Raw genomic sequence first — 25,949 nt, forward strand, 5'->3', positions numbered from 1 at the left:
GACTGCAGGGATTCATCTTCTTGGTTTTTTCGGTAAAGTCACGTAGAAGGGAAATAATAAGATAATAAAAATAGAACATAATAAAATTCTCACGACGTTTCGGCCACAACGCAAGCAGCCGTCCTCAGGTGAAGAACAGAGCTGTCGGAAAGACAACATCCTAATGAACACTGCTAAGCTTGGCAGCGTATTTTAAGCTGGGTGGGAGGAGGCTCAAAGTTACGTGGAAACCCTCCCCATAGAGGCGGTTAAATTTCAATTTAAAGCTTTCGTGACTCTAGGGATTCATCTTCTTGGTTCTTTCGGTAAAGTTACGTAGAAGGGAAGTAATAAAATAATAAAAATAAAACATAATAAAATTATTCTCACGACGTTTCGGTGTGATTGAGGACGGCTACTTGCGTTGTGGCCGAAACGTCGTGAGAATAATTTTATTATGTTTTATTTTTATTATTTTATTACTTCCCTTCTACGTGACTTTACCGAAAGAACCAAGAAGAAGACTGATACTGTTCAGCCACACTCTGGCCGGCCACCACACTTCTTGCAAGTTCACTACACTTTGTTGTTCTGCCCCTTTCCTTTCACCGTTCCATTTGTCCCTCTCCCGGAGTTCCCGTCACCCTTTGCTCGATTCAAGAAACGTTTAGACCCTTCAGTGAGTGCCGTTTGTTGCCGGTCGCCCGGCATTTATTCTTTTTAAACCTTTCCTTGCCAAAGCTCGCCAACCGTGAACACATAGAAATACAAGCCAGGCCCCAGCCCTGCTCTGCTCGGCCCGTGAGATCTGACAAGGTGGCACTCTGATCACGTGTTACCCCCCCCCCCCCCTCCGCAGGTTTCCAGCAAGATGCCTCAGGAGGGAACGATAGACGACATAGACATGGGTAAGTCCTCGGCGCCCCGTGCTCGCTTCTCCGGCTCTAGCTGTTCCGGCTCTTCCGGTTTTGCCACCGCGCGTGGCGGCACACGATTGATCGTTTTCCGAAGGACCGTCTGCCATAAAAAGCCTGGCATTGGGATGCTTGGAATGAGATGAGCCTTACAAATGTGAATTTTTAGTTTAGTATGAAAAATAAGAATAGGTTTTACTCTTTCGAGCAATAAAACAGGAAGTGTTAAGATGTTCAAATACTAAATAGATACCTTTTGCAAGGAATCAAGTCTGCATTAACCACACAGTACTTGTGGTGAACATGCAAACAAACGCGCTCTGATAATATACGCCTTGTCTTTGAAACTGATTGGCCTACACGTGGTGTTCAACAAAAGGTCTCTTTATTGATGACCCAAAGAGATTGATCATGGCTTATGATGATGATAATGATCTTTTTTTCCATTTCCAAAATTATTTTATCAAGCAAACAATTCAGCTCCACACAGAGGGGCATGTATGGGGATGATGATTGTGATGATGATGATATTTTAATATTAAACAAAGCAAGCTCACATGCGACAGTTTACCGTCACGCGAACGAGCGCAGCTTCACGTTAAGCCTGCCCTCGCCCCCGCCAGATGTGCCGCTAATCTACACGGATGAAGACGACGTCGCCGAGAGAGGGCACGCCGACGCGGGCTACACGGAGGCCACGTCGCAGACCGAGCCCGTCTCGTCGGGCCTGTCCCCCTACGCCGACTACGCGCCCGCCAACGACGCCCACCCGGCTGCCAACGGCGTGGCCGGCGCGTACGCCGACACGGCCGAGGGCGTCAAGGCGCCGGCGTGCGAGCCGTACGACGACGCCTCGCTCGGGGATGGCTCGGAGGAGGGCTCTGCCGAGCGGTTTGGCGACGCGGCCGAAAGCGAGGGCGACAGCGACCGTGGCAGCGGCGACGGTAACGGCGACGGTAACGGTGCCCGCCCGCGCTCCGAGTTGCCGCAAGCCGACGACGAGCCTCCGGCCGGGTCCCTGGCGGCCGAGCCGGCGCCGGCAGGGGCGTGTGGCGCCGCCGAGGAGAGGGCGGCTTTCGCCGCGATCGCGCCGGAAGCACCGGCTGAGCACCGGCAGCAGCAGCAGGCGGCGGCTGGTTCCGCCATGCAGCTGCACGGCGACGGATGCGGCGTGGACAACTCGGACGGGTTCATGGGGAAGGAGCCCTACGTGACGCAGCACGCTATGCAGGTGGGCTTCACGCGACGGGCCCTCCCATCCTCGGCAACTCTGCCGATGCGCTTTTGGGTTGTGCTGCATCTCGCTCGGCACAGATAACCGTTGTTTCGATCCGCGTACAGGAAGCTTCTTGGGGACTTCCAAACTTTTTGTTGTATTTTTTGTTGTTGTTGTGACTTGCTGACCTCATGCGCCTCCGGGACATCTGTGAAAAAGAGCTTCGTAGCCGCGTCGGATTTCTCCTACGGTCTAAATAAAGATTCTGATTCTGACGTTGAGATCGTGCCAATCAACCCAGTGACACTTAAGAAACCCAATACAGCTCGACCAACGAGAGCCCACACGGTTCCCACTTGAGTTGGGATTCGGCACCGACGCGTCAAACACTTGCCTGACGGTGGTGGTGGTGGCGGCGGTACCGTCGCTTTTCACCCAACAGATGCATCCCGCGCCGATCCTGCACCAGACTCTTCCGCCCGCCTTTCAACAGAGCCTCGGCGTGGTGTCGCCAATGCTCCCGCCGGGCGCAGAGCTGCAGCAGGCCAGGCCGTCCGCCCTGGGCGCCGTTCATAGGCCCCAGCGGCCCATCCTGGTCATGCCGTCATTCCACATGTCTAGCAACCAGCTGCCGTTTCTGCAGCACGGGTAGGCTCTTTCTCGGGACGCGTGTGCACGTGGAATTCTAAGCGCGGAGTGAGCGTATAAAACTTTCAGTGGTGCATGTAGTTGCCCGCCAACGGCACCAGCCTGTGCTGGCTACAAAAGGAATCTTTGTTTGGTGTGTTGTCAAAATCGGAAGTGGTGGTGCTGTGATTAGTGCACCGATACCTAACCCGATGGTCTCGCTTCGATTCTCGGGCGCTGCTAACGTCAATGGTTCCGAATATCTGAACCCCGCTCCTGGCAGTTCAAATATCAGACGAGTACCCGGTGTGGTGTGGAAACGTCATCAATGGGGAGACAAAGGCGGCTGGGGTGGTGTGCTTGCTACATCACCGACTCGAGTGTTGTGCTGGTTTTACACCATTGGAACCTCATTTGCCAGTAAAAATATGATAATTGGTTTTTACCCTTCTATCTGGCAACAAAACTGACACCTTTTTTTTTACAAGGAGTCGTGTTTACATATACCGCAATACCTGCAGTCATAATGCAAACAAAAAACATAACTCTGATAATGTGCACATTATCAGAGATATGTTTTATATAATGTGCACATTATCAGAGTTATGTTTTTTGTTTGCATTATGACTGCAGGTATTGTGGTCTATGTAAACATGACTCCTTGTAAAAAAAGGTGTCCGTTTTGTTGCCAGATAGAAGGGTAAAAAACCAATTGTCGTGCTGGTCTTAATAGGCGCTCGCTAACAGCACTCATCCCAGAGCCTGCGGAGGCTTTGTTAGTGTGTTGTTTCTTCACCGCTTGCGTGTGTGGAACCAGGGCTTGTCTCCAGATGCTGCCCCACGCGATGGGCCTCTCCGGGATCAGCGTGCCCCCTGGGTTCAGCGTCCGGCCGTCGACCGTCAGCCGGCGCCACTCGGCTGTCCTCCATGCACGCAGCGGGTCCTGTACCGCTAATGACCAACGGCCCTCCCAGCGCGAGTGCCGCTGCTACCGCCGCTTCTGTCACTGCTGCTACTGCTGCGGGCACCGGCGGTGGTCACGAGGGGGCGGCACTTTCGAAAGGCTCCCCTGTTGCCGTCGGCGGTGGGGGTGGCAGCGGCGGCAGCGGCGACGCCCGCCGTGCCTATGCTGCACGCGGGGAGTGTGTACGAAGTGCGGGTTCCCAAGCAAGGCCTTGATTCCCTGGATGCATTCACGGACGGTGAGCGAGCGTGCCGCTTTATTTTATTTTATTTTTCCCTTCGTTTCCAATTTTATTCAAATCGTTCTGTTGGTGTCACATCACCTAAGGCGAAACGTCGTGAGAATTTTATTGTTTTATATTTGTATTATTTTATTCTTTCCCTTCTACGTGACTTTACCGAAAGAACCAAGAATATGTTGTAGAACAGTGAAGTGATGTCATTCCAAACCGGTTGTGTTTTAGAGAGTAAACCAACAAAAAAGATTAATGTTGCGTCTTTGTTCTCCACCGGTGTGCTGTACTAGTAATGAATTGGCACGTTCTGTTTACGTGAAACACCTTACTAATTGGCTGTGTCGGGTGGTGGCGGGTTTAACGACACGTTTTCTATTTCCGAGATCTAACCCACAAAAAAACCTCTTGCGGATTGTTTGCTGGAGTTGATGATCACAACAATGGGGGTTATTTTTCTTGTCTCTCTTCAACAGGCGCATATCCCCTGACCGCGACTCGGGCAAAGGAGTTGCCAAAGGAGTTTGGCGTGCAGGGAGCCGCAACGTCCTTTGGCGCGGCAAGCGTTGGTGCCAAGCACCCACCCATTAACGTCAGCGTAAGGACAATTCTTCCCCTGTTTGCCCTCCTCACATTTTGTCTTTGCGTATATGTTGAACTTCGTACACTCCGTTCGTAGCCAGCTGTGCTAATACTGGTCCGGGTGAAGGACAACAAACTGATCACAATGAGCAGTTCTAAAGAAAATGAGTTTTCAATCTAGATGATTTTAAAGTGGACAGCTCCAGTGGCCCAACAGCGGCTGTGACAATGAACACGCTGCCGCCGAGACCAGTGCAAGACATTATTACGTAAGTTTTATCAGGGCAAATCCATGCCAGATGGGTCAATGGGAGGTCATGCTCGTTGCTAATGAGAAGTAGCATTTGAAGCCTTCCAGATTATTGATTGGGTGCAGCGGCGGCGCCGCGGTTAGTGCACCGTGCTGGGTTCTGTTCCTGACCGCAGCCCAGCAGATTTGGGAATTTCGCAATTGTGCCTGATCCAACGATCCTTGCTTCCGATTCGTCGGATCGCAGGCATGAACCACCGTGCCCAAGTAACATTTTCTTTACTTCCCTGCCAGTATTTTCCATAGGCATTGGTTTAGCTGGTAAACTCTGGCCCAATTTTGACTGGCGGGCTCATCATCAGAGTCAGCTATGTAAAAAAAACCTGCTGCTAGGTTGCTTGATGTTATTACCAAGACAATTTTAGGTAAAACCTGGAGACCAAATTTTTCGATTTAAAGCTTTCGTGACTGCAGGGATTCATCTTATTGGTTCTTTCGGTAAAGTCACGTAGAAGGGAAATAATAAAATAATAAAATAATAAAAATAAAACATAAAATAATTCTCACGACGTTTCGGCCACAACGCAAGCAGCCGTCCTCAGGTGAAGACCAGGTCTGTCAGGGAGACGGCGTCTGGTCTTCACCTGAGGACGGCTGCTAACCTGGAGCCCGTTCATTTAGCGAGTACCTGGTACTATTTTGGCCACGGGAGATTTTATCATTGAGCCGAACAACGCAAACGGTTTCGAAGTCTAAAACCCAAAACGAGCGATCCAATGTGCACCGCCTCACCTTCGTGGCCGCGTCCGTAACGTTTTGAATCGCCCTGTGCGGTGGTGGCGGCAACTCGGCAGGGCTTGGCGAGGCCAACGAGCACGGCGGGGTCTGCTGCGTCGCTCGTCGCTCAGCCCAAGAAGTCGGAACCGTCGTCGGAACTCTTCCCGAAGATCAAGCGGGCCGATGGGGCTCCCCCCGGGGACGCCTTCCGCCCGCAGAGGAAGCCGGCCGAGACGGCGGCCGACGGGTCCCACATGAAGAGGAACGCGGCGGCGGTGGCAGACGTCCACGGATCGATGGCGGCGGTGGACGGGTCGATTCTGTCGCTCGTTCGGAACCCGTTGGAGAGCACGCACGAGTTCAGGCAGGCCTGTCACCTGTGCTTCCCAGGGGCAGGTACAGAGAACGGTCCCAACAAGTCCCCGTGCTGCGTGTGCGCGTGCTTGTGTGTGTGTGTGCTTGGGAAGTGGGAGAGTAGCGGTTAGCGCGCTGCGCTACGAAGCTGGCAGTTACAATTTTCTGAACTGGTACTGGGGCGCCCTTAGGTCGACTCGGCCTTAAAATGAGTACCTGGTATGGTATGTAAACATTGTCATAGGGGAGATGAAGGTGACCGGGCTTGCTGCTGGCCACCCACCCCCTCGTGCGCCATTCCGGCTTTCATAGGTGCTCGCTAATAGCACTTTCCCCTACAGTCTGTGAAGGCTATACGGGAGATCTTTGTCTTGTACCCGCATGTCCAACCACCACATGCCCAAGCAGCTTCCGTGCAGCCTGGTAGATAGGGCTAAACGGGTGCATCACGGTCGAGAGAAGAGATGAATGATGTAGAGTTGATTAGACTTGCCGATGACACCTGATACCTACCGGTACTGTCAAAAGCGGCCTCTGTGGAGGACGCTGTTGGGGAGTTAGTTGGAGGCAGTCGCTCTCCTGCAACAACAGAGGGTAGAGGAGCAATGTTCACAACAATGAGCTGAGCACAGGGTGGCTAAAACTCAGCAAGCTGGTACGGTGGGGAGCAGAGGTGGTGCATGTGCCAATCATCTCAGTCCGCCCATGGCACCAGCTCGGTCTGTCAGCGGGCCTTCGACACTTCACGTGCCCTGAAAGTGTGCACCTAGCGTGGCACAAGTGCCGTGGTGACGTCACCGCCACTTCGTGGTGAACGGTAGTTGTTGTTGTGTGTGGAGACCCACACAGATCATGGATTTTTGGTGGAGTCCCCAAAAATAATAAGAAGAATTGGACAAAAAATGTTAAATCTCACTCCCAAATCTCAAAAACGTAATGTCGGTGTCTCGTGCCGAACAGAAATGTCACGTTCCAGGCAGTCTCCCGGTCTAGTGCTGTACTATGCACAATCCAATGCTTGAGCATCGGATTGTGTATCATGATTTTCGATGGTTCCGTTGGTGTATTTTTTTTCCCTATTCCATATATATATTTTCATGACATAAAATTGACAATTGAATTACATTGAAATGCAAGTTGTCATGGAAATAAATGTTTTTCTCATAGAAATAACCAATTTCCGTTCATAAAATGGACTTTCCAGGGCACTCAAATTCTGTATTAGCTCCGTATCCCAGGGACACACTCTAAACTCAAATTTGTAAAACTCAACATACGTCACAAACAAGTGCCCTAAAACTGACAACAATATTAAATTTCAGAATATATAATGGCAATGTTTTCCTTCTGCAGATTAGAAAGAACAATGCAGCGAGCAATGGAAATTTCCGCTTAACGATGGGCACCCGATTTGGGGCGTCGTTAATTCACCGTCACGAGCGTTTTCGTTATTTGACGCACACCCACTGCAGACGACAATGTTTTGCCCTGTTTTTGCGTGACGCAGATCGCTCTGCGTGCAACACGGAGCACAAGTGCAAGAAGGACTTCCTCCTGTGTCGACTCAAGTCCATGCCCAACAGACAGTGGCAGAAAGTGAGGCCTAGGCCCATGAAAAGCTACAGTGGAGTCTACATGCTTTGCAAAGGTGTGCATTTTACACAAAGGAAAAATTAACCCGTAAAAACAAAGTTTTTCACTATAAATCCTTTATATGCGTGGCATCGGTTTTATTTTATTATTCATTTCTGTTTTTTCTTGAGTAAGAGTTTCATTTTTATCACATTGGTATTTTAAATTAAATATGAAATTTCTTTTTCCTAAAAAGTGGAAAATTTTGGAGAAAAAAATTTCACGAAAATAAATTGTCACGCACAACGAGTCTGTTTGCAAAATGTCAGCTCGATTGGATCACGGGAAGTGGGTTAAAACACGACCGAAAGATTTGCACGGTCGTAAGCGCGCAAGCAAGAAAGTGAACTTAATATAAAGGATTTAAAAATATCTCCCCGCCCCCCCCCCCCTTGTGTAGCCTTAACAGACTGTTGGGGCAAATGCTGTTAACGAGTAGCACCACTCTATGAACGCCCGGCACGGCACGCGAAGGGTCTGGGTGACCAGCACCACGCCCGGCTGCCTTTGTCTCCCCTGTGGCGATGTTTACACACCGTACCAGATCCTCATTTTCAGAATCAGAAAGGGTTTTATTCGCCATGAAAGTTCGCACAGACAAGTAATTTACTTTGGCCGGAAGGTGCATACATTCAACATGTAGTAATCTTAAATCTTAAATTAACGGGGTTTACAAGTCTAACTATACTAAAGGTACAAGTCTAACTAACACTAAGGAGCTAAAGTATGTAAAAATTGAATAAAATAAAATCTAAAATATACAACAGCTATAATATACAATATAAAATTACAAAAATGCAAATAGGGTAACATAGTGCAAATATGGCAAGGTGTCATTGTGCAGATATTGTGTTAAAGTCAGTTTGAGTGTTAAAGTCAGTTTGAGCGTTAAAGTCAGTGTGAGTGTTAAAGTCAGTTTGAGCGTTAAAGTCAGTTTGAGCGTTAAAGTCAGTTTGAGCGTTAAAGTCAGTTTGAGTGTTAAAGTCAGTTTGTTAAAGTCAGTTTGAGCGTTAAAGTCAGTTTGAGCGTTAAAGTCAGTTTGAGCGTTAAAGTCAGTTTGAGTGTTAAAGTCAGTTTGAGCGTTAAAGTCAGTTTGAGTGTTAAAGTCAGTTTGAGTGTTAAAGTCAGTTTGAGCGTTAAAGTCAGTTTGAGCGTTAAAGTCAGTTTGAGCGTTAAAGTCAGTTTGAGCGTTAAAGTCAGTTTGAGTGTTAAAGTCAGTTTGAGTGTTAAAGTCAGTTTGAGTGTTAAAGTCAGTTTGAGTGTTAAAGTCAGTTTGAGCGTTAAAGTCAGTTTGAGCGTTAAAGTCAGTTTGAGTGTTAAAGTCAGTTTGAGTGTTAAAGTCAGTTTGAGTGTTAAAGTCAGTTTGAGTGTTAAAGTCAGTTTGAGCGTTAAAGTCAGTATGAGCCCCTGGCCTTGTTGAAGAGGCCAGCAGCGGATGAGTTCTGAGTCGACCTAGGGGAGGCTCAGGACCAGATCAGATAATCGTCAGTGGTGTTTGGTGGCCGTGAGCGGGAATCGAACTCGGGTCGCCGGGTTCGTAGGGCTGCGCACGCTAACCGCTGCACTGCCGCTCCCCAGTATTTTACACACACGCATTGGCGCGCACGTCATTTTACAAGGACCTGAAGCCATCAGTGGTATGCGATGCCAAAAAGGGCCTTCACTTGCTCTTGTTTTAATTGTTATGCTCATGCAGGGCAGAAGGGGTATAGGGGGAGACGCAGGGTGAGAGGGAAGGATGTGGTGGAATGTAAAATGACGACAGTGGATGTGAGTAGTGAAGAGACAGAGAGGAAGTAAATTGAGAGCAGAAATCCGAGCAGCCCTACCCCATCCAATTATGGGATTTCTGGCTTAGAAAATGTTTTAAGTCTACAGGTCTCTGTGTATGAATCATAGAAGTGTATGTGAGACTATGGATCTGTAATAACACGCTGGAGACGGCTTGTAGAATCGGTCCTTTTATTTCACTTCCTTTGCAGTTTACAAACACTCCCCGTTGCTGGCAGGCAACGGGAAGCGGGCAGACAGCCACCAGAGGCACACCACCACGTGGCACCCGGAGCCCCACTTGCGCGTGGCCTCTCTCTCTCTTAGTTCCGTGTCTGACCCCGTGTCTCTCCTCTCTCCCCTTATTTAATGCCTGGGTCACGTGGTACACTCCAGCAAATCCTCAATAGCCTGCGCCGAATGTTCCAGATCCCCCCATCAACTCCCGGGACCACGCCCCTGACTTGTCTTCCCATTGGCTGAGGCCAAGACCAATGAAACCAATCACCTAGCTGACATCCCGTGATCACGCCGAGGCCATGCTCCCAGGCTCTCCCCCCCATTGGCTGTAAAGCGGGACCGGCAAAGCCGATCACCCCGTGGATCCGACATAGGCTCTTATTACAGATCCTTAAGGAAGTCCGTTGTTATCTTCTGAAGTATATTGATCTTGTAAGTGTATGTGGGCCCATGGGGTCTGTACGTGCGTAGTGGCAGTGTAGTGGTTTGCACTTTGCGCTACAAACCCGGTGACCCGAGTTCAATTCCTGCTCATAGTCAACACCAGTGACAATTATCTGAGCCTCCACTAGGTCGACTCAGCCTGAAAATGAGTACCTGGTACAGTGTGTAAACATCACCACTATGGAGATGAAGGCGGCCGAGCGTGGTGCTGGCCACAGCCTACCCCCTCGTGTGCCATACTGCCCTTTTTAGGTGCTACTTTCTAATAGCACTTGCCCCAAAAGTCTATTAGGGCTACACGTGGGAGGGGGGTGTCTTTGAATGTGAGTCCTTTGTGTAAGGATAATGGATGTAACTCGAGAAGAGGCTCAGAATAGAAGCACATGGGGAGAGAAAATCTGAGCCAATTGACCCCATCGAATAATGTGACTGGCTTGGACGCCCTTAACCTACGTCCCAATCACCCTGGAGTACACGCTTGATCTCATCGGGTCGCAGAAGATAAGTTGGAATGAGCCTGCGTAGTCCTGGGATGGGTGAACCACAACTCAGGTTGTCGTAGGCGGCTGCCAGGCAGTGCTGTGTGGGGTCGGCACCGGGCAGTGCAGCAACGAGTGTTCTCGTTCGTCAAGCTCGCCTGTGAAGTAACGACTTCAACCGAGAAAAATGTAGAAGCGGGGAACGTCTTGGTTAAACGCTCGGCGCGTGTGATTTTGGCAAATTGAGTTTGGGCCGTTGGTGATTTAAGTTGACGAAGCTTCAATTCGTTGAAAGTGTGAACAACACGCAGCTTTTATACTTTGTTATTGATGTGTGGTCAAAACATAAGATGCACATTAGCTGCTACTCCGAAACATCATCTTCATCTCTTTGGTTAAACGCGCAGCTTGTTCAGCACTACATCGGAAGTCCCACCGAGCTATTTAGGTATTTTTTTCCAAAAGTGACATGGCTATCACAAATGATAGCTCAACGAAATGGCTTAGCGTGTGTAAATTTACAGCAGCCAAATACTCTCAACCTGCGACGTTCATTCTAAATGTGGAGGGAAAAACCCGAGGACCCGGAGAAAAGTCCACGTGACCACAGGGAGAGTTAGAGAGACACGCAAACTCCAAATATACATTCGGCGTCACTAGCGTCATGATCCAACTCTCACCACCTCCTAAATACCGGGCGACGGAGCTAACATCTCGCCACCGTCATCTTCTCCTCGCCGTACGTTCACACCCCCCCCTCCACCTTCCCCCACCGCCGCACGCACACAGACATCGTGCAAGGGGAGGAGTGCCGATTCGCGGGACACTGCACCTTCGCGTACAGCCAGGAGGAGATCGACGTGTGGACGCAGGAGCGCAAGGGCACGCTCAACCGCAACCTGCTCTTCGACCCGTTTGGCGGCGGCGGCGGTGGCGGCGGTACCGGCGGTGGCACCGGCGGTTTCGGCGGAGAGAACTCGCTTCAGGGCAGTGAGGGCGGCGACTTCTCGGTGGCCGGGCTCCTGCGTGCGCACGGTGGCATGTTCATGTTCTACTGTGAGGTGAGTGCGTGTAGGGGGGTGGGTTTTGGGGGCTTTTTTTGGGTTCTTCAGTGTCGTGTCGCGCCACAGACGATCCGCTGGGAACTCTCGCGCCCGAGAGTCTTGTTGTTGTCGTGTTGGAGAGAACGGCCCTCGGAACTGGCGAGCGCGGAGCTACCGCGGAGATCTCCTTCAAGTGTGTGACCCCCTTGCGGGTTCACGCAGTCGGGTAAAATCAATGAAAATGGGGTATGCCGGTAGCATAAAAAATGGGATGTGATAGAGCAAATCTGAGATCAGATGGAATTGGCACCCTGAAATTAGTCTAAAACAGCTGCAAAAGTCGAGGCCAAAAAAAAATATTTTTTTTGTTGACCAGTGCTATCGAACAAAGGTGGTCACAGCATTGCGCGCTTTCGGATGCGTTTCTGCTACCGTCTTGAATGCTCTTCCTTCCGATATTAGGAAGCCACTGGAGCTAAGCAATTTTTCAATCTAAATCCAAAACTCAATTCTTCAAAACAGCTTTTTGTGTTTAGTTTGTTGTCCTACCCCTGCACCTACATAGTCACCGAAATGGGTTTCCTACCGAGTTTTACCTGCGTGCGCAAATGTTTTCACTTCTGTCTTGGCCGATGGTGAATGACGCTGGGAAAATTAAGTTTGGTCTCAACAGTGCCGCCGCCGCCACCACCGTATCGCCTCGTTCCAGGGTTTGGTCGAGCGGCGGAACGCGCGACGATGTCGACCCAGTTTTTTCGTGGCCATCCACGAAGACCTCTAATCTCTCGCACTACCTGCCCTGCACTACCCGCACACCCCCTCACCCAGGAATGCTTTGACAAGAGGCCCCGGGTGATAAGCAAGCGAAACAAGGAAGCGCTCAAGTACTGCACCCACAACCCGCCGCATATCTTCGATGAAAAAAAGTACGCCGCTCTCCTCGCGCCCTCGTACACAGCCTGCGGCCCTGTACAGTCTTCGCCGCGGTCATCGCTGGCAACTTTCGTTCCCGTGGCGAACTGTCGGGAGTAGTCTTCTTGGTTCTTTCGGTAAAGTCACGTAAAAGGGAAATAATAAAATAATAAAATTTTAACATAATAAAATAATTCTCACGACGTTTCGGCCACAACGCAAGCAGCCGTCCTCAGGTGAAGAAAACAGGTCTGTCGGAAAGACAGCGTCTGAATGGGCACCACCAGGCTTGGCAGCGTATATTTAAGCTGGGTTGGAGGGGGGAAGGGGCGCCTTGACAAAGGACTTTGCATCTCAAGAGGAATTTAGCATATTTATGGGAAATGCAGATATGGGATTAGTCACTACTTGTGGAATGCGTAGGAGGTGGGGGGGGGTTTCAATGCAATATTATGCCCGTGCATTGGGCAGTATGCAGGATTAGCAGCATCAAAGGGAGGGAGTAGGGTTAGCTTTCGTGACTGCAGGAATTATTCTTTGGTTCTTTCGGTAAAGTCACGTATAAAGATAAAATAATAAATAAAATAATAGCATACTACGACGTTTCGATTGCAACACAAGCAATCATCAGGTATAAAAGAAATAGCAACAAAAATCTAACCAGAAAACTATAGACAGACATATAAGCAGACAGACATCACAAAGATACACAGAGAGAGAACACGTATCGGCACAAAGAGAGAGGTCGTCTCTGTGACGGGGCCTTAAATATAGAGAGGGGGCGGGGGCGGAGAGAGGGAGGGGGCAGAGAAAAAATTAGCATGTCAATGAGTGGTTAGATTTTTTGTTGCTATTTCTTTTATACCTGATGATGATTGCTTGTGTTGCAATCGAAACGTCGTAGTATGCTATTATTTAATTTATTATTTTATCTTTATACGTGACTTTACCGAAAGAACCAAAGAATAATAATAGGCTTCACCCTTTTTGGCAATACGGTACTGTTTGACTTTTGTTGTTGTCTACTGGACATCTGTGAAGAAGAGCGTTATACCTCATCAGATTCCTCCAGTATAAATAAGTATTCTGATTCTAACGCTGGTGAGACGAGGCCATAAAGAAGGCTGGCTCTGGTGTAGGCCAGTCAGTAAAAAATAAACAATGCATATTATCAGAGCGTATTTGTTTGGATTGCAGACTTTTGATGCCCTTGCATTAGTTATCTATCTTTGTTGTTGAACGATATACGATGTGTGGAAAAAGAGAAACGATTTATAGGAAAGGAAAGAATGGCAAATGAGCAGCGAAAGGATGGGAAAGCAACGGGGGAGGGGGGAGGGCAAAACGGTGAGAAAAGGTGATGATCGGGATGAAGATCCCTGACGCAGCTGCACGGACCAGCGGCGTCGGTGTTCACGGGATGGCCGGTGGGGGGAGAGGCGAGGCATTCCTTAAACAATTTGTTATTAAATCCTTAATATTAAGTTCACTTGCTTGCTTGCTTAGGACCGTGAAAATCTTTCGGTCGTTTTTTAACCCACTTCCCGTTATCCAATCGAGCTGACATTTTGCACACAGACTCGTTGTACGTGACAATGAATTTTCGTGAAAAAAATGTTCAAAAATGTTTCACTGTTTAGGGAAAATTTTTTAAATATTTATTTACCAATTGGTTAATGCTGGCACACAATCATCTGACCCATAGGTGGCAGCCATCTCAAGCCAGAGGACGAGAGGACTCTAGCCGCCCCGATGCCACGCATATAAAGGATTTATAGTGAAAAACTTTTTTTTTACGGGTTAATTTTCTTTACCAGGGATGGCTCCACTGAGCTACTTAGCTTTTTTATCAGAAGCGGCCTAGCCATCGCAAATGCTAGCTCGACGAAGTGGCTCATCATCGCGTGGAGATGTGTAGCAACCAAATACTCAACGAGTGACGTTGATTCTAAACATGGAGAGAACAACCGGAGGACCCGGAGAAAAGTCCAGGCGGCCACGGGGAGAACACGCAAACTTCAAATATACAGTGGGTGTCGAGATCTAATCTATGACCTCCTGCATACCAGACGCGGCGGTTAACATCTTCGCCCCCGTGGCGCATTCAGAGTGGGGTTGGCCCCACAGGAGCCCTCTGATTATGCGGGAGCTGTTATGTATAAGAATCGGGTGTAGAGATCATAACGCACGTGTTATTTGTTTAACCCCCTTTTAGCCGCCGTGTTTGTGTTTTTCCCGTGCAAGTATTTTGCCGGGCGATATTTTGTGATCTGGAAATAATTGTAAGCGTGAGCGCCGGCAATCGCGGTCTTTAATAATAATAAAAATAATCGGGCCAGAAGGTAAAACGCACTATGCACTCTGGTCACGGAAGCCACCCCCATTGTCCATAATAGAGGTTTATGGGTTAGATCCCGTAAATATAAATGTGTCGTTAAACCCGCTGCCACCCGACACAACCAAATTAGTAAGGTTTGCCACGTAAATAAAACATGCCAATTCGTTACTAGTTCAGCACACCGGTGTGTTGGAGAGTAAACTCACAACATTGGAGATGTAATTGGCTGTGTCGGATGGTGGCGGGTTTAACGACACTTTATATTTACGCGATCTAACCAAAAAAAAAAGCTTTACTATGGATGATTTTTGCCGCGAAAGTCTACCGGGTGTTGAACTCGCCTCCGTTGTGGTCACACTGCCCTGTGCTCCAACCCACCCACCCCATTTCGTGTGCGCAGGTGCCTGGTGCACATTCTACGTGGCACTTCGGTTCGCCACCTCAAGATCCGGCCGCTGCACGAGATGTGCCAGTTTGACCTGTGCCGGCACGAGACGCGCTTTGGCTGCAACCGGCAGGACAGCTGCTACTTTGCGCACGACATCATCGAGCTCAAGATTTGGGTTCTGCAGAGCAAGAACGGTGGGTGTGGCCCGCAAGAGGGAGGGACGTCCGTGGCGCACCGCCGGACTGACAACGAAGTTTCTGTACCATTGGAACCTCATTTGCCAGTAGAAAAATATGATAATTGGTGTTTTACCTTCTTCTTGGTTCTTTCGGTAAAGTCACGTAGAATGGAAATAATAAAATAATAAAAATAAACATTTTAAAATAATTCTCACGACGTTTCGGCCACAACGCAAGCAGCCGTCCTCAGGTGGAGAACAGGTCTGTCGAGAAGACAGTCTGAATGAAACACCACCACGCTTGGAGCCTCTATTTAAGCTGGGATGGAGGGGGGAAGAGCGTCTTGGCAAAATAATTTGCATATCAATAGGAATTTTGCATATTTATGGGAAATGCATCTGGCAACAAAACTGACACCTTCAACTTCAAGGACAGTGCATACATTATCAGAGTTACGTTTTTTGTTTGCATTATGACTGCAGGTATTGCGGTCTATGCAAACATGACTCCTCGTAAAAAGGGTGTCAGTTTTGTTGCCAGATAAAAGGGTAAAAAACCAATTATCGAAATTTCTGTAGTTTGTAGGGCACGCGACGGGTTCGTGCCCGGTGCGGTTCGATCGGCTGTCGTGGATTGTCCAAATTTAAAAACTGCCCGCGAATTACTGACTTGGTCTCACGCTTCAGCAGTCGTCAATCAGAATCGGAATCTTCATTTACACTGGAGGAGGAATCCGATGAGCTGTGAAGCTCTTTCTCATGGGTGACCAGTCGGGTCACGGGGCTGAAGAAAGTTACAACAACAAACCCTTAACCCCCTCTACTCCCCCCTTGGCAAACTGATGGTCCAAATCGCTCTTTGCCAAAATCCTCCTCCTTAATGGAGGTGTTTTGGGTTAGATCGCGTAAATATAAATGTGTCGTTAAACCCGCCACCACCCGACACAGCCAATTAGTAAGGTTTGTCACATAAACAGAACGTGGCCAATTCGTTACTAGTTCAGCACACCAGTGTATTGGAGAGCAAAGACGGAACATTCATCTTTTTCACAATATTTAGAATGGGAGTACGACGTTTCGCCAGTAATTCCAACTAGCTTCATCAGTCTGTCGCCAAATGAAAACCTATTTAACGGATGATATTGGTCGCGAAAGCCTATGTGTTAAACTGAATACTATAATCCTGGTTTATTGAGTTGTCACGTGGTAAAAAACACATTCCTGCGGAGGGAGCTGGTAGGAACGTTGGGTTGCTCGGTCAATGGCCAGGGTCAACGGCAGCGTGGTGTATTCCACAAATATGGCCGACTGTGAGGGCGGGCACAAGCCGGCGTGAGTAGGTTAAACGTTGAGTTTTATACGGCACCACGGGGTGACCAGCCCTTCCCCACCCAGCCCCACTCCTCCCACCCCCCACCCAGCCCCTCCCTCCCCACCCAGCCCCTCCCCTCCCCACCCAAACCCTCCCCACCAAGCCCCTCCCTACCCTCCCCTCTCCACCCAGCCCCACCCCTCCCATTTTTGGATTGCACGATGGACGGACAGACAGAATAATCCCCTGTGGGCTGGTGTAACCAGGAGGTTCCTACCAGTAAAAAGTATGAAACTTGTAGTTAATTGGACATTATGTTCCTGCACAGAAGCCGTCATTGTTCTGCATCGTCATCGTGAAGCCGTGGTTTGATTTGCCCACAGGTTTGAGTCAAGAGGACATCACTCAGGAGTCAAAACGATACCTGCAGTCGCTCGACTCGCCAGGACCCAATGCAGGCAACCAGGTAAGCAGCATGTGGACAAGCAGGGGTTGCCACGGTGGCTAGGAGATGTTAACTACCTCGCCTCGTATGCAGGAGGTCGTGAGTTCCATCCCAACCGTGACGCCTGTATATTTGGAGTTTGCGTGTCCCTCTCCCCATGGTCACGTGTATTTTTCTACGGGTCCTCCGGTTTTTCCCTCCCCGTTCATCAACACGCGTTTGGAGTATTTGGCCGCTATACATTTCCACGTGACGATAAGCCGCCACTTGGTTGTGCGATCAATTGTGACCAGGTCACTTCTGAAAAGAGCTACATAAGCTCCGGGCGGCTTACCTGGTAAAATTAAAAAAAAGTTTATAGTTTAAAGATTATGTTTTTTTTTGGCTACGCTCTCCTTGTGAAGCCATGCTAGAGCTCCGCTTGACCACGTTGGCCTGTGTGCTGTTCTGTTCTGTCTTTCCAGGGCATGTCTAAGCCCCCTGTGTCCACAAAGCTGCAACTCAAGCTGAAGTTTGTGTGCAGCCAGTGCTGGAAGAATGGCCAGGTCTCGGAGGCAGACCGTAACCTGAGATATTGCGAAGCCAAAGCACGGCACAGGTGACGAGCGTCGTCGTCGTTTGTTTGGTGTCTCGTTCATTGCTGCGATTTGTGCGCTTGTTTTTTCTAACAGCAAGCCACTTGGCCCGTGTGGATCGATGCATTTTGCAAGTGTGTTATAGGCTGATGGGGGGGCTACCTTTTCAGCAGAGTGTTCATCCATTAGAATCAATTTTTATACTGCACTATGCTCCAGTCTCTATGCTGCCCTCCTTCCAACCAACCCGCGGCTGGCAAGTTTGGTAGCGAATGACGGAATAACCACCTCATTTGCCAGTAAAAAATATGATAATTGTTTTTTTACCCTTTTATCTGGCAACAAAACTGACACCTTTTTTTACGAGGAGTCATGTTTGCATAGACCACAATACCTGCAGTCATAATGCAAAAAAAAACATAAACAAAAAAACATCACGTAACTTTGATAATGTATGCACTGTGAACAGTGCATACATTATCAGAGTTATGTTTTTTGTTTGCATTACGACTGCAGGTATTGTGGTCTATGCAAAACATGACTCCTCGTAAAATAAGGTGTCAGTTTTGTTGCCAGATTAAAGACAGAATAACCGTCATGAAATGGCGCACGGTGTGGCGAGGCTTGTCATTCGACAGTGAATTGACAACAGGGCTGCACATGTGGCCATTTAAACTCGCCTATTTGTCAATTGTTGCCCCAGCCACCGTGCTGCTTCGGAGATGGTGTGGAGTGAATGTGGGAGGCTCTGGGGACGAGAGGGGGGGCCTGGTCAGGTCGGTTCTGAAAAATAAGCGAATAGCTCGGTGGGCTTTACCTATTGGAACCTCATTTGCCAGAAGAAAAAATATGATAATTGTTTTTTACCCTTTTATCTGGCAACAAAACTGATACCTTTTTTTTTACAAGGAGTCATGTTTGCATAGACCACAATACCTGCAGTCGTAATGCAAACAAAAAACACAACTCTGATAATGTGAGACTAGGCTCTAAGGAAAGCTGTCTCGGGTGTGGACCAATCAACTTCAAGGACAGTGCATACATTATCAGAGTTGTGTTTTTTGTTTGCATTACGACTTCAGGTATTGTGGTCTATGCAAACATGACTCCTTGTAAAAAATGGTGTCACTTTTGTTGCCAGATAAAAGGGTAAAAAAACAATTATCGGGCTTTACCTAGTAAAATAAAATAGTTTGGTTCTGTATATTTTTCTAGTGATTTTTGCTTACCTTTCCCGTACTTGGCACTTCTGCCGTGTTCTTGTTATTGTTTGTTTCTGGTGGTGGGATAAATTGAGAACCTTACCCGTGTATCGATAGTTCAATTTGAAAGTGCAATTTTATTGGGGGGGGACTGTGTGTTGTTGTCTTGCTGTGGTCGGGACTGTTGTTGTTTTTTTGCCGCCTTGCCCAAGCTTGCATTTACATTGAAAAATCGCCAGGAATTGATTTACTTTTGCAATTTGGACTTGTATACTTAATTTTTATTTTTAAAATGTTCGTGACTCTTCTTCTTGGTTCTTTCGGTAAAGTCACGTAGAATGGAAGTAATAAAATAATAAAAATAAAACATAATTAAATAATTCTCACGACGTTTCGGCCACAACACAAGCAGCCGTCCTCAGGTGAAGACCAGGTCTGTCGAGGCGACCAGGTCTGTCGACGCTGTCTCCCCGACAGACCTGTTCTTCACCTAAGGACGGCTGCTTGTGTTGTGGCCGCAACGTCGTGAGAATTATTTTATTATGTTTTATTTTTATTATTTTATTACTTCCCTTCTACGTGACTTTACCGAAAGAACCAAGAAGATGAATCCCTGCAGTCACGAAAGCTTTAAATAGAAGTTCGTGACTCTCTTACCTCTCCTGTACTTTGCACTGCTGTCGGCTCTTGTATTGTTTGGTTGTAACTTCCTGGACCCCCCCCGGTGCCCCCTACTGGACATCTGTGACAAAAGAGCTTCTTCATAGCTCATCGGATTCCTCCTCCTGCAGTGTATAAAAACAAATGTTGTGATCCTGTGTGAACTGTGACTCGCCCAGCTGGACGAAGGATCGCAGGGCGCTGCTGGCGATGTCCCCGCAGCGCAAGAAGTGGATCTCCGTGCGAGCGCCGCCCTCCATGCGTGTCGCCCCAACACACTACGAGGTTTGTTGGACGTGCGCACGCAGCGCGGGAGGAGGGCGTTAACGCGTTGGATCGGAGAACGTGCGCGCGGTTTCACGACGTCGCCGGGTGGACTTGGGGCAAGAGGCATGCCGTCACTCAGTGGTGGGATGGTGGGGCCATGGTGGTGGTCAAGAATGACTGGGAGGGGCAACTGAGGAATGACACGCGCCCCAGAGTGGACGTGCCCCCCGCCAGAGGTCGCAAACGGGTTTTGATTCTTTACCCGTACCCGGCCGCACCAGGGTCACAAACGGGTACCCGTACCCGGCCGTACCCGTACTTGCCTGGAGATCAGATGCTGAGAAATGTGTGAATTGTGCCCCCCCCCCTTCCCCCCCTCCGTGCGTTGCTCTGGGCGCAGGTCTGTGCGCACGTGCTCAATGGGAAAAAGTGCTTCTACATTGGCAACTGCAACTTTGCGCACAGCGAGGAAGAGCGCGAGGTGTGGATGTACATGAAGAGCAACTGCCGTGAGTCACCTCGCTCTCAACGAGAGACGCACGCTCGCGCGCGCATCTCTCTCTTGAGGAAGCATCCGGGGCGTACCGTATGACTATCCGTAGCGAATGCCGACACGGTGCGTTCACCCAGAGAAGACTTAACTCCATTGGTACCTCATTTGCCAGTAAAAAATATGATAGTTGGTTTTTTACCCTTTTATCTGGCAACAAAACTGACACCTTTTTTACGTAAAAAAGGTGTCCGTTTTGCATATGCAGTCAGTTTTGCATATGCAAACATGACTGCATATGCAAACATGACTCCTCGTAAAAAAGGTGTCAGTTTTGTTGCCAGATAAAAGGGTAAAAAACCAATGATCAAGACTTAACTCGGTCTCATGACCCTTTATCCAGAGGGTCGTCCGTGCATTGCCGCGTTCTTATTTCTTTATTGTCACGGTGGGAATATTTATTGACATTGGAGGAATCCGATGAGCTGTTAAGCTGTTATTGCGCAGATTGCACATTTATATTTACGTGGTCTAACCCAAAAACCTCTGTTGAGATGACAGTTTCTTCGGCTTTTAGCTAACTTGGCACGAGCCTGCCGTGAGCCTTCGGATCTCTCCAATCTCCAAGGCTTATCGTGCACACGCTCTGTCCTTTATTGCAATAAGTTATTAAACAGTGATTGCGAGAGATGATACGGTATTATCGTCATGTCAATTACTCCGGCAAACAGAAAAGCGTTGTTTGAATAGATAATAGCTGTTTGAAGAGTAAAATTATTTTAGAGATCAAAAGTGACCGACAAAAATCACAATTGAACGACATTTAGCAAAAAGGACGATAGCATTATCATGGATCCTTAAAATCGTACGATGTATCTTAGTTCCAGCGTTTGGCGGCAGCTCTGGTCAGTCGACAGGGCAATTAATCGGCCAGTGAACTGGTCAATCATCCAGGCAGTTAGCCAGTGAACTAGTGGACAAGTCGGTCAACAATGCAATTAATCAGCCAGTGAACCGGTCAATCATACAGGCAGTTAGCCAGTGAACTAGTGGACAAGTCAGTCAACAGGGCAATTAATCGGCCAGTGAATCGGTCAGTCATCCAGGCAATTAGCCAGTGAGCCAGTGGGCCAGTCGATCGATCGGCGGGCAACGAATCGGCCAGTGTGAACCAGCGAGTTTTCCCGAAACAACGGACGCGTCTCGGTTTGCGTGCCTGCCGTGTCAGTGACCGACATTGACGAGGTGTACAAGATGTGGCTGGAGGGAAACCGCACGCCGGCCAAGGACCCCGAGGATGGAACTTCGCCCGCCGGCAAGGAGAGCAGCTCCCGCATCTGCATGCCCACGGACTATGCCGAGGTGAACGCCGCACGTTCTCTCCCGCGATCGCGCGTTCGTGTCTGAACTCCGCCGAGACTCGGCCTGTTGGCCCATCGGGCGGGGTTAATCTCCGTGACCTCTGTGTGCGTGACATCGCGCAGAACTCGGGCAAGTACTGCAGCCTCTGCGGGCGCAACTGCAACAGCGACAAGCAGTGGAGGCAGCACATGTCGTCGGAGAAGCACCGCGAGAAGGTGTTCGAGGACGAGCAGCGCTGGAAGTTCCGATTCCCCACCGGACAGTTCGCTATCTGCGAGAGGTGGTACGTGTCGAACAACGGGGATGGACGGGTGGGCTGGATTGGGGCGGTGCCGGACATGACGGCTAGGCCAGGGGGGGTCGGCCCCCGCGACCTGCGCGTGCGGCTCTTTATAAAAGGGGGGGCGGGGGGGGGCGGGGGGGGGGGCCCCGCTTCAAGGCGTTATTCGCGCGTGCGTTGCGGCTCTTGAAATGTGGAGTCTGTTACCGATATCGGGGGAGTAAACGGCTTCTCTGATTGTTGTCGTTGTTTTGGTTGCCGGGACCCCTGGGATAGACGGGGCAGGTGGGGAGATTGCGAGACGGATGGGTGCGCAGATGGACAGACAGATTGGCGGCGAGGCGGATGGCTGTACAGGCAAGACAGTAAGGCAGACATACGGCTAAATGGCGAGACAAATGGCTAGACGAACAGGCAGACGTGCAGATAAGGCAGGTGGCGAGATGGACAATTCCTCTCCGTTTGTTTAGGTGTAACCGCTCGCATGTCAGTTGCAAAAATTAGGAGCAAATGACTTTTACACGTGTGATACAAAGCATGTTTTGTTAGCGCGGCATCTCGCTTTCGGCAGAGGAATCGATGCTTCACTATGAGACCTCCTTTACCAGTGGCAAAATATAGTGGTAGGTTTTTACCCTTTAAAACTGGTACAAACTGACACCTTTATACAAGGCATCATGTTTGCAATAACCACAACACAAGCAGTCAAAATGCAAGCAAAAAGAAACAGTGCATATCATTATCAGAGTTCTTTTCTTTTTATTAAATCCTTTATATTAAGTTCGCTTGCTTGCTTAGGACCGTGCAAATCTTTCAGTCGTTTTTTAACCCACTTCCCGTGATCCAATCGACCTGACATTTTCCACACAGACTCGTTGTGCGTGACAATTAATGTTCGTGGACATTTTTTTCCAAAATTTTACACTTTTTAGGACAAAAATATTATATTTAATTACCAATTGCTTAATGGTGCAATGCAATCATCTGACCCATAGGTGGCAGCCATCTCAAGCCAGAGGACGAGAGGACTCTAGCCGCCACGCATATAAAGGATTTATAATGAAAAACTTTGTTTTTACGGGTTATACTTATTTGCATTTTGACTGCTTGTGTTGTGGTTATTTCAAACATGATGCCTTGTATAAAGGTGTCAGTTTTGTACCAGTTTAAAGGGTAAGAACCTACTACTATGAATCGATGCTTCGTTCACGTGCCCTCCTTTAGAACCATTTCAGCTTCAGACCGGGTCCAAGAGAGAGGGTTTTCTTAGGGGCACCTTTGCCAGGCGTGTCACATTCTGACGCAGCGTTTCTGTTTTTCTCCGGCAGGCTCGGCGGTGCCGGCGGCTGCAAAGACGACGGTTGCGCGTACGCGCACGGTGACAAGGAACTTGACGAGTGGATTGAGCGTCGCGATGTGATCCGCGCTAAACTGGACGAGGCTCGCCAGCAGGGGCTCTTGCCCCTGAACGAAAGCAACTTTGGGAAGTACACCTGTCTCATTAAATAGACCTCCTGTCCCTGTCGCAAACAGTGGTACACTTAATGTTGCTATTTGCTAATGTATGGTTCGATAACAAAAGCGGAAGTAAAAAAAAATTTAAGCAAAAAAAAATGTTAAACTATTAACTGACTTAAAAGTTGAGACGAAACACGTTTGGGTGAATTGCAAACTTCACGGAGACGAACGAGAAAAACCCGCGTTGGTGTCGGGGGACGTCCGGCGGCGATCGCGACGCGCTCGCGTCGTGCAGGAGCAGCCCCCCTCCGTGTCACCGGCAATTCTCTCGGCGCTGGAGAAACGGGGGAACCACGAGGGCGGGCGAGCGGGCGGGCGGGCGAGCGGGCGGGCAGGCGAGCGGTGGGTGGGGTGGAAGGCGGCGTAAAAAAAAACACCAAAGCCGCCACCCGGTTTCCCACGCCTGTTGGCAGGCGCGTACGTGTCCCATCTGCGAAACCGGTGGACGGGTTCCGGGTTTCTCGCCGGCTTGCGTTGGCAAAAGGCCCCGGGGCCCGCCGATGATGGCGTGGCGCTTTGTCGCGCGGTGGCCCCTGCCGCTCCGTATTCTGGCGGACAGCTTTGATGTCCTTAAACGTGAGAAAAGCCACACCAGGAAATTGCGGAAGGTTGCCGGAAGGGGGAGGGGGGGGGGAAACCCTGTTGATTAACTTGAGGGGTTGGTGTTCGCTGGCCAATGTAACCCCATTGCTACGTGGTGGTGATGGCACCACAACTATTGGCAGTGTTATTCTTTTCCAACCGAGGTGGTCGTTATTGTTGTTGGTGGTGATGATGATATTGGTGGTGGTGGTGGTGGCGCGTCTGATTAGTTTAATTTTCAGATAACAAGAAAAAAAATCATTACGTAAGCAGACATTTTTCACATATGTTTTGTTCCAGTTTTATTTCTGAATCCCAGTTGGGACTCCAGCCCACGAAGGGAATTGAAACTGGGTTATTACAGTGGTTCTGCAGGGCAGTTGCGCAATGAGTCCGTTATTGAGCACCGTTTTTGCTCATAAAAAAATAAATATAATAATATTAAAAAAATATTTTGACTTCAGGTGACTAATCAGTTGGAATTGTGGTGGTTAAGGTTCGGAACGGCGATGGCACGGGCGCTGTGTCGATGGTGGTCGTTAAACTGGCAAGTTTTTTGCGCGAAAGGTTTATTGTCGGGCTCTGCTGTCGTGTTTGAAAGATTACCGCTAGAGCAAAGTGCAGGGAATTATATGCGTTGACATATATATGCACGTTCCGCTTGCTCGTGACACCAGTCGGACAAGCAGAAGGAGGAGAAAAGCCGCCTTTGTCGATGGGGCAGTTTGGAATAATAAGAAGGCTGCGGTCGATGAGTAAAGAAAAAAGAGAGAGAGCTGGCATTCGGATGAAATGCCTGGCACCACACGCTGCTTTGGTGGGCAGTAGTCGACAGGCCTCTAGCCTAGGTGGGGTGGGGGGCGGGGGGGGCCACTCCACTCTGATGTCACCGGAAGAAAAAAAAATTGTCAGGTCTCTTGGGAGGGGATCTATTTTTGTTTAAATCTGAACAACTGTTGATGTTGATATCTCGTAATGTGGATTATCAGCAATGTACGTACTGTCAGCTTTATCCTAACTTGGCTATGGGGGGGTGGGGGGGCAGAAAAAGAAATCCCCATCACTCATTTCGCTCGGGCGTTCATTCACGTGTCTACCGAGCTGTGAGGTGCATTACGAGGGTTCGTTGCTGGTAGTCTGGGTTGTTGTTGTCGTCGTCCTCATTGTTAAGGTGTTTTTATTTCCACCTATATTGTGTATTGGGGGTGCATCAGCTTTATGGGCCGTGGGTGTCTAGCGGCAACGGTGGAGCATATTGGCCCACGTGCCGACGACGATGTTCTCTGTACGCACGGCATGACGCGTGCGTGTTGTTAGCGTAAGAAATACGCGTGCAGTTCAGTATTTCTGACAAGGTTACAACATCTTTTTCTTCCCGTGCCGTGGTGTGGGTTTATTTTAAATTATGAAAATTTTTGTTGCATAATTGTAATAAGTTTGTGACAGGTTTGGAAGGATCATATGTCAAATTTGTCAGCATTTGAAATTGTTACCATGAGACCACTGATTTCACGTAACTGACAAGTTCATATGAACGTGCACTTAAATGTATAAATCTGATTTGCATCAAAATACACATCGATATGAGGAAACCATGTTAGGCACTGTGGGTGGTTTGTGAAGAGCCATTATTTTTTGTGGTTAATATCCACGAATATACATTTTTAAGTTGGGGGTTTTGATCAAACTTTTAATTAAAACCCTCTACATTTCTGGGTTTCTTCTGCTTATCCTTAACATTGTTGTTTTGGTGTAAGTGCCGGAGAAGCAACGTACAGATGGGGGCGACACAATATTCTGTCGAAGGTTAAAAAAAAGTCTAAAATCATTAAAAAAAAAAATATGGGATGGCGGATGTTGCATATTTTTTATTCCTGTTTTTTTTCATGCTTGTAAATTTTACTGGTAACATCGCATTAAAACGTTTGTTCCATTTA

At 48.7% G+C, this 25,949-nt stretch overlaps 1 protein-coding gene across 1 annotated transcript in view; it reads left to right on the plus strand.

The window, feature by feature from the left end:
- LOC133358812 (zinc finger CCCH domain-containing protein 7A-like) overlaps positions 1-25,949 on the plus strand; it is a 29,115-nt gene extending 3,166 nt beyond the window's left edge. Inside the window, 19 exon segments of the mRNA XM_061577260.1 lie at positions 839-887; positions 1,517-2,124; positions 2,552-2,757; positions 3,554-3,638; positions 3,640-3,813; positions 3,815-3,938; positions 4,409-4,530; positions 5,619-5,937; positions 7,403-7,543; positions 11,250-11,521; positions 12,332-12,429; positions 15,154-15,335; positions 17,015-17,097; positions 17,541-17,674; positions 19,693-19,798; positions 20,181-20,289; positions 21,499-21,632; positions 21,755-21,915; positions 23,241-25,949. Of these exon segments, the coding sequence (XP_061433244.1) occupies positions 839-887; positions 1,517-2,124; positions 2,552-2,757; positions 3,554-3,638; positions 3,640-3,813; positions 3,815-3,938; positions 4,409-4,530; positions 5,619-5,937; positions 7,403-7,543; positions 11,250-11,521; positions 12,332-12,429; positions 15,154-15,335; positions 17,015-17,097; positions 17,541-17,674; positions 19,693-19,798; positions 20,181-20,289; positions 21,499-21,632; positions 21,755-21,915; positions 23,241-23,421 (3,288 nt within the window). The 3' untranslated portion in view covers positions 23,422-25,949.

The sequence above is a fragment of the Lethenteron reissneri genome, chromosome 63, assembly GCF_015708825.2.
Source record: "Lethenteron reissneri isolate LAM-NWPU_2019-01 chromosome 63, ASM1570882v1, whole genome shotgun sequence".
Lineage (NCBI taxonomy): Eukaryota > Metazoa > Chordata > Hyperoartia > Petromyzontiformes > Petromyzontidae > Lethenteron > Lethenteron reissneri.